This window comes from Sorex araneus, chromosome 2 (assembly GCF_027595985.1).
Source record: "Sorex araneus isolate mSorAra2 chromosome 2, mSorAra2.pri, whole genome shotgun sequence".
Classification (NCBI taxonomy): Eukaryota; Metazoa; Chordata; class Mammalia; order Eulipotyphla; family Soricidae; genus Sorex; species Sorex araneus.
The window spans coordinates 369515027-369527646 of record NC_073303.1 but is presented as its reverse complement, the minus strand read 5'-3'; the positions used below and the strand labels follow the sequence as shown (position 1 = coordinate 369527646).

Sequence of the window (12620 nt, the reverse complement as noted above, 5' to 3'; positions counted from 1 at the left end):
TGATACAGCATTTGCCTTGCACACAGCTCACCTGGGTTTGATCCCTGGCACCACATACGGCCCCAGAGCTCACCTGCAGTGATGCTGAGTGCAGTCAGGAGTAAGCCCTGAAGACTGCCGGGTGGGCCCCAAACAGACAGACAGACAGACAGACAGACTTCACTCCAAAATGTGATATTCATTTGACAATATTGAGAGAGAGAGAGAAAGAGAGAGAGAGAGAGAGAAAGAGAGAACTAGAGAGAGAGAGGGGTAGAGAGAGACAGAGAGAGAGAGAATATATTTTGGGTTTTTTTTGCACCCCCACCTTTTTATATTTCTGACTGTACCAAGTTAAAAACAACTCATTTACGCACGCGGCAGTGGAGATTAGCGTACAGAGTGCCCCTGAGTAGCGGCAGCCACTAATCTCAAGTCAGTACTACGGCAACCCTTCTGCAGGCCACGCCCGAGAGGTCATCACAAGGCAGCTTCACTGCCATTAGCGCAAAATTTATGAAATGAAAATAACTGCAATTTAAAGTGAGAGAAAAGAAGGCATGGACAAGCTCTTGGATCTTCTCCCAATTTCACACCGAGAAAAACAGAATCCAGTTTGCTCCTTCAAGGTTTAATGAACCATTTTCTTCTTTTTCCTTCAGGGGCTGGAGGGACAGAATAGCGGGTAGGGCACTTGCCTAGCACAGGGCCGACTCGGGTTCAACCCCTGGCATCCATACGGTCGCCCAAGCACCCAGGAGTGGTCCCTGAGTGCAGAGCTGGGAGTTAAGGTGTGGCCCCAAATCAAACAAACAAAATAAAACAAACAAAAAAAATGTTTTTTTAAATGACATTTGAAGAAAGCCAAAAATTTTGTCAGGTAGAGAGAGATAATAAGTCAATGTACAGAAGTGAAAAACCCAGGAAGAATACTGGAGAGCTGGAGAGGTTCCAAGGGCCGTGGTAGGTTCAGGAAGCCCCAGGCTGACCCCTGACCATGCAGGATCCCCAGCGCTGAGTAGGGAATAGCTCCTGGCCAGGGCTAGGTGAGACCCTCAAACAAAACAGCAGCAACAGAAAGATTTGGAATTACAGAGGAGAACTAACTGTACCATTCCCCGATCTTTGAAGATTCATTTGACTTATTTATAAATGTCCACCAGCGACACCGCTATCCCCACTGGCTACTTCCAAAAGTCTGGCTGAGCGCCAAAGCCACAGTCAACTCTCCACCATGGGGACAAAGTCCGGGATATGATGATCCACTGGAGGTAAGAGAGCAAATAAGGGCTAGGACTCTTCCGGGGTCCCCAAACACAAGGGTGACACTCAGTCAGCATCCTGAAGACAGACAGGCTCATGTCTCTAATTTGACCCGAATGACTCACCGTGCAGGAAGGTCAGAGATTTGATTATGGGCAATATCCAAGACTTCGAGCTTACGGCTTTCACACACCCATTCAGGCACATTCTCTAAGCGGTTCCTAAATGGAAGAATACAATTGTTTCTTTGAATGTAATTATAGTTCAAAACTCAATTATACATAGTATATAAAACATCAAATGAAATACCAAGAGTAATGAGTATAGTCAGAAAGATTTGGACAGTCACTTTAATCTTTGCATGAGAAGTTATAAAAAGAAAAACTCGAGAAAAAGGAAAAAGGGACATAATAATAGAAGTAAGGTCTGCATTACTTCTAAATTTAAAAAAAATGTTAACCAAGAATTGCTATTCTAAATATAAACCGTGTAAGTTTAGGAAGAAACAAACAACTTCATAATTTACTTGTCCTAAGTAATCAAATGGTAAAGTTTTATTTTCCAATTTTCATTCCAACTAGTAACATTAACATACTGTCAACACCAGTAAATCTGATGAGGACAGGGGCTGGAGCGATAGCAGAGTGGGTAGGGCGTTTGCCTTGCACGCGGCCGACCCAGGTTCGAATCCCAGCATCCCATAAGGTCCCCTGAGCACCGCCAGGAGTTATTCCTGAGTGCAAAGCCAGGAGTAACCCCTGTGCATCGCCGGGTGTGACCCAAAAAGCAAAAAAAAAAAAAAAAAATCTGATCAGGACACAGCCATAGGCACACAGAAGTGAGAAATGGTTTTAAAGAATGCTGGCAGTTGGTGGGAAATGTCCACTGGTGAAGGAACAGGTGCTGGAACACTGCAGGACTGAAACCCAATCATGGACAACTATGCAACTCTTTATCTCATGGTGATTTAATAAAAAAATTAAAATATATATATATAAATAAGATGGTAGCAGTGAAAGTTACACTAAACTTAAGTCTCAAAATTACTTGAAACAATTTACTTAGCTATTAAATTATTATAATTATAAAACACAAGTGAAATAATAGTGCCTTTAATTAGTAGATGAGCTGATAATTTCTTAGATAAGCCAACATTTACATGTTGATCTAGATATAAAATGAACAGCCCAACTATTTTTTTTTCTAAAGTAAGTGGTGGGACCAGGGACAAAGAAGTTAAAATGGTGTGTACTTTATGATTAAAATTCTTTTAAAAGAACAATTTTGTGAAAACAGGATGCTTGGAACTGGGATAATTAAAGCAAAAGTGAAAAAAATCCTGAAGTCAAGGCTATTATTATCTTGTGGGATTTAAAAATCAAGTTCATTAACTTTATTATTCTATCAACTTCTCGACTAAAACACAGGGCAGGCATTAGCTTCTCCTCTGAAACCTTAGTTAGATGCATCTGGTCATCTGCAGGTGTCAACCCCTAAGACATCTCCTAAGAGATGAGAGTGACAGTACCCCTCAGCCCAAGACCCCCCACGATGGAGTGATTAAAACTCCTCCAAGCGAGAAAATAAGAAACAAGCCTGGATCTTTGGATTTGAGAACCGCTGAAGACCGAGGCAACACCGCCAAGGATGACAGCTCAGTCCCCTTGGAAAATACAAGTCCTCACCCCAAGACAGAAGGGTGACACAGGGGCAGAGCTGAGGGGACTCGGAGAGTCCTACAGTGTGGGAGGAACACGGACAGGAAACAAAGCGTTGTTCCGAAGGGGGACTCCGGCCGAGAGCGGAGAAAAGAAAAGATGAACCGTAGTTAAGAGCCAGAACTCAGGGACGGGCTAACTCAGCGACAGTCAGCGTCGCTCGAGGTCTCAACGGAAAACCTTTTGTCAAGAACACTCGCTGAGTAAAAGGAAAACTGATTCACGTTATGACCAACTCTGAAATCTGTTCAACATATTTCTATCCACCTACAGACGCAAAGCCCACTCCAGCTAGCACTGCTCTTACTGAAAGGACGGTGACAGTGACTTTAAAATAAGGGGGGGAGGGGGGCAAATGAATTAGGTAATGTGTATCTCCACGTTCATGAACAAAACTGACATGAATGCAGAAGGTGACTGATGGAGTAGCACTCACTGTCTATAAATTTTGAATCAAATCATAACTAATGGTTCTTGAAACAGCTAAATTCTGACATAGTCTTACATAATTAAGATCAAGACTATTATAAAAACGGCAAGCTCGCGTATACTCACGTCTAAAGAGAAAGTTCTGCCCCTGAAAGATCACTCAACAACAGTGACCGCTAACAAACAGCAGAATTCATTTTGCCCAAACCGAGACAATATTTTATTTACTCTTTTTTTTTGGGGGGGGCCACACCCGGCGATGCACAGGGGTTACTCCTGGCTCTGCACTCAGGAATTACTCCTGGTGGTGCTCGGGGGACCATATGGGATGCTGGGAATCGAACCCGGGTCGACTGAGTGCAAGGCAAATGCCCTACCCGCTGTGCTATCGCTCCAGCCCCGACAAAATTTTCTTTAAGAAAAGAGAAAGAAGAGGGCAAGGGGCGGAAGCCTACCACGGTACAGGGTCTCTCCTGGGCTCCCAAGCACGAGGCCTTACAGGCTGGGGTGAGGCCCAGGGGCCGCCTGAGAGGGAGGCAGAGCAGTTGGGCATTTCCTCTGGAATCACTTTTGAAGCAAGCTACAATTACGGCAATTTGAGACTATTAATGTTTAACTTGGGCCGACCCATCCTTTGTGCCTTCAGGGTCAAGCTGACTTATCATCTCTTTTGGGAACTGGAGCAAGTCAGCTGCCCGGTGCCCGGGACAGTGCAGGGACGGTGAGGCGGTCAGCCTACCGCCAAGCTGCTGAGGAAAGGGAGCGAGCTGTAGCGATTCCTACTCGGTGGCTTAATATACAAAATAACAGAGGAAGAAAAAAATGTTAACGTAATATTTAAAAAAAAAATTAAAACACACACATTTCAGGAAGACAGGCAGAACGTCGAATCAAAGTAAGTAACTGGCCCTGCTGGCCGCCTGCTGCCCAGACACTGTTCTTTTAAGCTCAAATTGCGAGCACCCTGATTCTGATCTGAACAGCTACAGACAAAAGTGGCATTTTAACTAACATACATTTATATACATTTTCAGAGAAGAAATAAAACCTGCTGAATTTAACTTTTATCATATTTGAAAAAAACCAAAATCTTAAGCTCAGGCAGAATTACCTAAAGTATTTTTAAGGAAATTCTCAAGAATGTTGCCCTAGGACTAGGATTCTTACCTGGAAACATCCATGTAGGACAGATAATTTGGAACTGGGTAAACATCAAGTTGAACAAGTTCTAGAAGGAGGGAAAAAAAAACACACACACAGAAAAATTACCCAACAAGCGACACAGAGACGGCCTTTGTATGTAGAGTATCATTACTGGGCTTTATTCTCTATTGTTTGTTTGGGCTAGGAGATACAATACACCCATTTGTCCAACTTTGGAACTACAAAAAAGCACAGAAAACTTTGAATTTAGTCACAAGAGCTTATTCAGAGATGGAAATCTATGGCTCCCCATTTCCACAGCCTTCCCTCCTTGGCTTTCCTCCGGTGGTGGCGACGTGGCACCCGGAGGAGCAGCGGGCGAGTACCACAGTCTCCTGGCTCGTGCCGTTGCCACTCTACGGGGAGGGCACTTCTGGGGGGCGGGCGGGGGGGTGTCACAAATGACTTTATTCACTTAAGCCAGACAGCCCGTCTTCAAACCCGCACGGAACGGGTCGCTCCCCCCTACCGAGGGCTCGTCTCTTAGGTGAGACTGTCTCTGGGAGCACTGTGCTGCTCTGAGCACCGGCCAAGTAATGCTCGGGCCCAGAGCGTTCCTTCGGCCCTGTGGCACCAGCTGGCGGAAGGTGGCAAGTCTGCTTAGCTACCAGCTCTCGTCTCTCTGCCAGTCACCTCTCGGCTCACGCTCCACGTCCGAGATGAGTCTCAGAGCACTACCTCAGGTCTGGCCCATCAGGCCTGGGGCCTCGGAAAGCCCCGGGTGAGCAGGGTGCTGGCGTCTCCACTCTGCCCCACCCCTGCCCCCGAGCCTCCGGTGTGAGGAGTCTGGCATCACAGCTCCCCCCGCACTGAAGCCCCCGCTGCTTCCCCATGGCCAGCTGTGTGTCCGGCTGTCCCAGCAACTTCACCGGCCCAGATTACTTCTTACCACTCTCTGGCCGGCCCCATGCCCTCCAGAGCTCCCTATCTTCCCCTCCTGAGAAACACATTTAAATTCTTTCCTTTCCGTGGCTGACTCTTGTGCCTCCTGTCTACACAAATCCTCTGACCATTCCGAGACCATTTGGAGATCTGGCTTGTTTCTGCCGAATGCAATAGCAAGCTCATTTAAAACAAAAACAAAACCCAAAACTCCCTTTATCCTTTAAAACCCATCCACCATACTATACACAAGCAGCTGGTAGATGTTCAATTAGCAGTAGTGGTAGTAGCAGTAATGGGCTGGAGTGATAGCGCAGCGGGTAGGGTGTTTGCCTTGCACTCGGCCAACTGGGGTTCGATTCCTCCGCCCATCTCAGAGAGCCCGGCAAGCTACCGAGAGTATCGAGCCCCCTTGGTTCGATGGTTGCTCATCGATTTGCTTGAGCGGGCACCAGTAACATCTCTCATTGAGAGACTTATTGTTACTGTTTTTGGCATATCCAATAGGCACGGGTAGTTTGCCAGGCTCTGCCTCGCGGGCTCAATACTCTTGGTAGCTTGCCGGGCTCTCCGAGAGGGGCGGAGGAATCAAACTCGGGTCGGCCGAGACAGTGACAGTCACAATAATTATTTTTCAGTTCCATTTTCTGAAGTTTACGGACTGGCAATCGTCCCTTCTGCAAACCTGAGCCCTCCTGAGCTCTCTTGCCCTGGTGCTGGGGATGGAACCCGGGGCCGCGCACGCCGAGGCACGCACACCCTCTCCTGCTCAGCTGCCCACATTCCCCGTCCAGCGTCTGAGCTCTCATCACGGGAGCTGGGGTGGACACGCAGGCAGCTCCGCGGTCAGTTCCGCCGCAAGCAGAGCACGAAACCCGAGTCCTTGAATGAACTACGGGACGGGACGGGTCTTCCTCTTACTTTCACTTTCCAAAACGAAATCAAGGCTTCCGACTTCGCCTCTCCACAAGGCAGCCAGAGCCCGTCCTGCCCCCCCACGCCCCAGCCGCCCGCTCATGCAGACGAGCCAAATCACAAGGGGACGTGACTTCTCCTATCTCAGTATGGCAAACACAAGAACTCGAAAACCTCCGAAACTCCCCCGCTTCGGTTCCTTTAAACACCAAACCAGCACTCTTTCTTTTATGATTTTTTTTTTTATCATAGCAAAACTCGACGCTTTTATTTTACTAAATCTGCAGAAAGGCAAATCAAAGGGAGGCAGCGCTGATGGCGCTAAGAAAAATCCTTGGAACCCGAGGAGAGACTTTGATGTGGGCTCCGGGACATACCGTTGGAAGAGGCATAGAGTGCTTTCAGGAAACAGCCGCAGATGTTTAGCGTCACCAGCTGATTCCTCTCACAGTGCAAGACTTCGATGTTGTTGAAAACCACAGCCTCGAGCTCGCCGAGCTTATTGTCGCGCAGGTCAAGCTGAGTGATGTGCGGGAGGAAGTCTATTTCCTCGGCCTCCAGCTTCCTGATGATGTTCAGCCTGCGGGGGGAAGCGAGCAAACACAACCATGAGGAACAGCAATGCCCGGATACACGGCCACACCCTAAGGGGGCTAAGGAGAAGGAGGCAAGTCTTTCTAGATTACGCCCGTCACTCCACTCCTGTGCTGCGGTTCCCCACGACTTCTTTCATCTCAGCACTCGCTGCTAGACTGGCCAGATTCTCTGGCTATTCTCAGCTGTGACTGAGGTCGGGAGAGGTTTTTGCAAGGTTACTGCAAATATATTCTGAAACACACCTGAGACCTCAAAGTGGAGCACACAAGTTACTGTAACTTAATCCAGCACAAGACAGGGGGGAAAATCTATTTAATCATTATTTCCAAAGAATTTAACTGAAAGAACACAAGAAACAAAATGTAGGGCAATTAAGCAGGTCCCATGAGAGTGAACAGTGACTGAAGGAGAGAGAATGGGCAGTCACACAGAAGAAGACCCAAAGGAGCACTCGGGAAGAAAATCAAAGTCCTATTTATACCAAATACAGGAAAGCAAATAAATACCTTTATTTGGGGCTGACCCAGAGCTCACGATTTCATACTCAAACTGGCTCATCTTAAAAATTCCTGCTCAGGGGGCTGGAGCGATAGCACAGCGGGTAGGGCGTTTGCCTTGCACGAGGCTGACCCGGGTTTGATTCCCAGCATCCCATAGGGTCCCCCGAGCACTGCCAGGAGTAATTCCTGAGTGCAGAGCCAGGAGTAACCCCTGTGCATCGCTGGTGTGACCCAAACAGCAAAAAGAAAAAAAAATTCTGCTTAAAAGTGCAGAAGACACTGGACTTGTCTAGGGGTCACTAAGCAGAATGCAATGACAGCCAAGGACGGGGATCTGTCACCGAGTGCAGACCAGAGTGGGACAGTGGGTGGACGGGGCAGCACAGCCATCTCAGGAAGCGAGCGGTCAGCAGATGAGGCCTCCATCAGGGAGCGCCTAGAAGAGGGGCCTGGGGACCACAGAGCTACAGTTCACTACAAGGAGAGGCAGAACACAGGTCAATCTCAACATCTACTCTGCCAGGGGCTGCCCAGCTCCTTTGTAAACCACCAACGTCCTCTGTGTCTGATACAAGCCAGGAGATTGAGAAGAGTGTGTGCTTGGCTGGAAGAGCACGACTAGGGAGGTGGGGCACAGAAGAAGGCCTTGGGGGGAACTGTTCTCGAGAGAGATGTGTGGGGAACTGCTCGAGAGAGAGATGTGGGGGGAACTGCTCGAGAGAGAGATGTCGGGGGAACTGCTCTCACGAGAGAGATGTGGAGGGAACTGCTTGAGAGAGAGATGTGGGGGAACTGCTGAGAGAGATGTGGGGGGAACTGCTTGAGAGAGAGATGTGGGGGAACTGCTCGAGAGAGAGATGCACGCACAGTCGCCGAGGGCGCCACAGAGCACGTGACCAGCCACCCAGCACAAGGACGACCACAGAGCCAAGAGCCGCCGCAGGAACATGCTCGCTCGGCATATGCTCATTTCAAACATCCTCACAAGGGAATTTTTTTTTGGCTACTTTTCTTTTTCATTTTCATTCCACGTTGCAATATGAAAACACTGATCTCAAACTTGGGAATTTACCTATTTCCAAATGCTTACCAGCCCCAACAATTTCATGGTGATGACACCTGAATAACTAAAGGGCTGGACAAATGAGAAAATGAGAAAAATCTAAAAAGGGAAGTTAACATCCTCACAGTTGAGTTTAACTCGTAAGTCCTGTCCGAGCTTAACATGTTAAAAGTTCTAGATTTACTCAGTAACACAGCTCTTTCAGAAGAACACTTTAAAGCGAAGAAATGTTTAGATGTTTAAAAATGTTTAAAAATACCCGTTAGGACAGTAGAAACAAGGGCAGGGAGGGCTAGTCCACGGCTGGAAGCCTGCCTCAAGTGCCGGGGAAGAAGGCTACTGGGGTAGAGAGGGGACCGGTACGACAAAGATAGTCGGAAATGATCACTCTGGGTAGAAACTGTGCTGAAAGTAGGTAAAGGAACAAACACGATAACCCTCAGTATCTGTGTCACAAACCAAAGGGGGAGACAGACAGACAGAGAGACAGAAGAGAGACAGAGACAGAGTCAGAGACAGAAGGAAAGTAAGGGCCACAGAGCCACGGAGGCGGGGTGGGGAGTGGGGCGGCGGGAGGGAAATGGGCCCGTTGTGGTGGGAAACAGACCCTGGTGGAGGGGTGGGTGCCGGAACACTGCATGACTGAAACCTGGTCATGAACAACTTTGTCACTATGTATCTCACTGTGACAAGCCTTTAGGGCTAAGAGCTGATCAACAGGATGGGCACAAGCAGTAGCTGGGCGGGGGGCAAGGGGTAAGAACCCCAGCAGCACATGGACCAGCAGAGTGTGGAGTGACCCCTGAGCACTGTCCGGGAGCACTGGGAGTGGCCCTAAACCAATCAAAATGAAAGAAACTTTTCTCTACTAATCCTCTAAATCAGTCCTTCAGCTTCCTGAATGCCCCCTGGGTAGTCGGGACGTGTGGCCAGGCGTGGGACGGAACGCCGGGTGCCAGCTGCAGTCTGCAGGTCAGCACATCGGCACTGAACAGAGGGACCCGCAACAGGCCCGTCAGCACCTGCAGCAAGCGCGGCTCTCACCTGCAGGACAGGGAGGACACTGCCCCCGTGCTATGGGCAGCTGAGCAAAATCAAATGGGCCCGTGCTGGCCCTGGCGAGCGACAGCGATGAGGAGGACATCAGAAAGGGATGAACAGACTGCCGTTGGATGCAGTTCCTCAGCAAGGACAATCACGCATGCTGTCAAATGCAAAGCACTTCCTTACTGTGGTCGTAACAGACGACAGTTACCAGGGCTCGCGGCCACCACTGCCCTGTGTTCAGTCTACTCCCTGCTCGGTGTGTAGGGTTCGAGAAACCCGCCGGGATGCGATGGCAGCGGACGCCCGCCTCTGACATACAGTCTTAGCTGGGGGACGTCTCTCTGTGGAGTAACGAGTAGCCAGTACCGGGTGGGTGTCTCACCTCGCCCTCACGCACTGGCAGGCTGGGGGGGGGGGGGGCGGACCAGACGTGAGCGAGAGCGTGCACACGCTACACAGAGAGCTGCAGGCTCCCAGCACACGGCTCCTCAGAGGCTCAGAAAGGAGACAGTAGCAAGGAGGAGGCCAGACAAGGAGAAAAGTGGGTCTGACCAAACACGAGGCTCTGCTGGTAGTTTAGAAGCGGTCTCTACACTGCAGTGTCCGAGGGCCAGAGGGACAGCACATGGAGTACACGGAGGGCATCTGCCTCGCACGTGGCCAAGCCCGGCTCCATCCCCAGCACTGTAGATGGTCCCCTGAGCACCCCCGAAATGATCCCTGGGCACAGCCGAGTGTGGACCAAACACGCCCCATCACCCCCCCAAGAGTCTGGTGTCCAGATAACCAGTGAAGTGCAGCAAGAATTGGAGTCGGGAGGAAAGACCAGGCTGAAGGAAGAAGCCAGATGCCAGGTGCATCGCCCCTGTGTGGCATACACAGAGACAAAGCAAAGGAATAGACACTGTCAGGCAGGAACAGACCCTCGGCCTTGGATTAAAAAAAAACGTTGAGAAAGCTGGAAGAGGTTTGGGATATGAAAGCACGGACTAAAAGCACATGTGGACAGCGGATGACCGTCTGGGACACTCTGGGGCTAGGGAAGGTGCAGTAATTTTGTACAGCAAAATTGTAAATGCTATCACTACTATAACCATGTTAACTAAACTACACAAAACATATATATATATATATATATATATACGTGCATATATATATATATATATATTTTTTTTTTTTAAAGGAAATGAATTGTTTGGGCTGGAGAGATGGTGTAAGGGTACGGTGCTTGCCTTGGATTATTCCTGAGCAGAGTATCAGGAGTTAAGCCCTGAGCAACACCAGGTGTCCCCACCAAAACGAAACAAACAGAAAATGAAATAAATTGTTTTAAAAAATTGGGGTGGGGCGGGGGAGAGAGAGAGAGACAGAGAGGAAAGGTGCCTGCTATAAGGGCAGGTTATTTGGGGGTGTGTATGGGGGGGAGGACTGGGAGCTTGGTGCTGGGAAATGTACACTGGTGGAGAGATGGGTGTTGAAACACTGTATGTAAGGGTCAATCCCACAATGATCCAATAAAAAAATTTTTTTTTAATTTGCCTAAATCAGTGCTCTACTTAACATGAAGTCTCCAAGTACCTATTATATGCATCCACGTTCATATATATATTAACTCATCTTAACTCATCTAATCCTTACAACTTTCTAGCCTGGAAACTAAAAATCAGAGTAACTTTAGGAGTATGCCTAAAACGGATATTTTGTTTTTAAAAGTGCTAATTAAAAATTAATAAAGTATTGGGGCTGGAACAATAGCACAGCGGGTAGGGCGTTTGCCTTGCATGCGGCCGACCCGGGTTCGATTCCCAGCACCCCACATGGTCCCCTGAGCACTGCCAGGGGTAATTCCTGAGTGCAGAGCCAGGAGTAACTCCTGTGCATCGCCAGGTGTGACCCAAAAAGCAAAAAAATAAATAAATAAATAAATAAATAAAATTAATGAAGTATCATTTTACTCCAGGTAAAAGTGTGCACTTATAGAAGCATATTTATTTAACCCCCCCATCATTATAATTACAGAATTATTCATTCTGATTAATGATACAATTTGGCCAAGGAGAAAATTATATATTGCTTTAACTGATGCTATAAAAAAGATGCTAAAATAAGTAAATGAACTGATATTAAAAAAATGGAAGTCTGTTTTAATCAAGGGAAAGCAAAGGAAAATTAGAAAACTTCTGAGTGGTAAGAAAGAGGGAGACCGAGGAGGGGCAGCCCGTACCCTGCCAGTCACTGGGCGGGACACAGAGGCAAGCCAGGAGAGAGCTCGGGCGCCAACAGCGCCACTGGGCAAAACCAGAACAACAATAAATACGTGTCAGACATAATTCACCAGCTCAAGGTTATGAAGATCACTCTTAATCTGATGTAGTTTTTGACCTGAAGAAGGAAGAAACAGGCTTCCCGCTCTGGAGGGGGCTGGGGCTCTCGCCACACCCGGCTCCCTGCTTCATCAGGGGACGCGTGCTTGTCACCTGAAGCCAGGACGGCCCTTGCCATCCACGGGAGCTGGAATTTAAAAAGGGCTGAAAGTCTCCAACAATCAGTTTCTCTAAGCCCGAATGACTCAGGAGCAAACAATGTCAACAACTCAGCTGACAACGACTTGGAAAGTTAATAAGACAAAGTGTTCAGTTCCCTGTCCTGTCACATTCCGAAAAACTCTCCAAGTCACATAAATTATAGCCCTTTGTACTTCCCGAACTAAGACCCATCCGTCTGCAAATTGCTAACGCCGCCCAGGTGCGGCAGGCTCTGTCGCCGTAGCGTGAGAAATGGCAAACCAAACAACTTGTTGTGGGAATGGAATGAATGGATTTCCTCGACCTAACCACACAGAAACCACATGAAAAAGAGGAGCGAAATTGAAAGATGCGCCTTTATATCGGCTGAAATCAGACAGGCCAGAGTAAGGGCGTGGGTCGATCAGCAGAGGAAGCGGGCAGGAAGGCCAGGGCGGGTCTGCCTCCACATCGAGAAGTGGAGAGGGGCCAAGAATGACAGCTGAATGGGTTCCAGAAG

The 12620-nt window shown here is 48.4% G+C and overlaps 1 protein-coding gene across 1 annotated transcript in view; it reads right to left on the bottom strand.

Annotated features, from left to right (window-relative positions):
- Nucleotides 1-12620, bottom strand: part of PHLPP1 (PH domain and leucine rich repeat protein phosphatase 1) — a 218339-nt gene that overhangs the window by 45561 nt on the left and 160158 nt on the right. Inside the window, 3 exon segments of the mRNA XM_055124878.1 lie at nucleotides 1368-1463; nucleotides 4557-4617; nucleotides 6767-6969. Of these exon segments, the coding sequence (XP_054980853.1) occupies nucleotides 1368-1463; nucleotides 4557-4617; nucleotides 6767-6969 (360 nt within the window).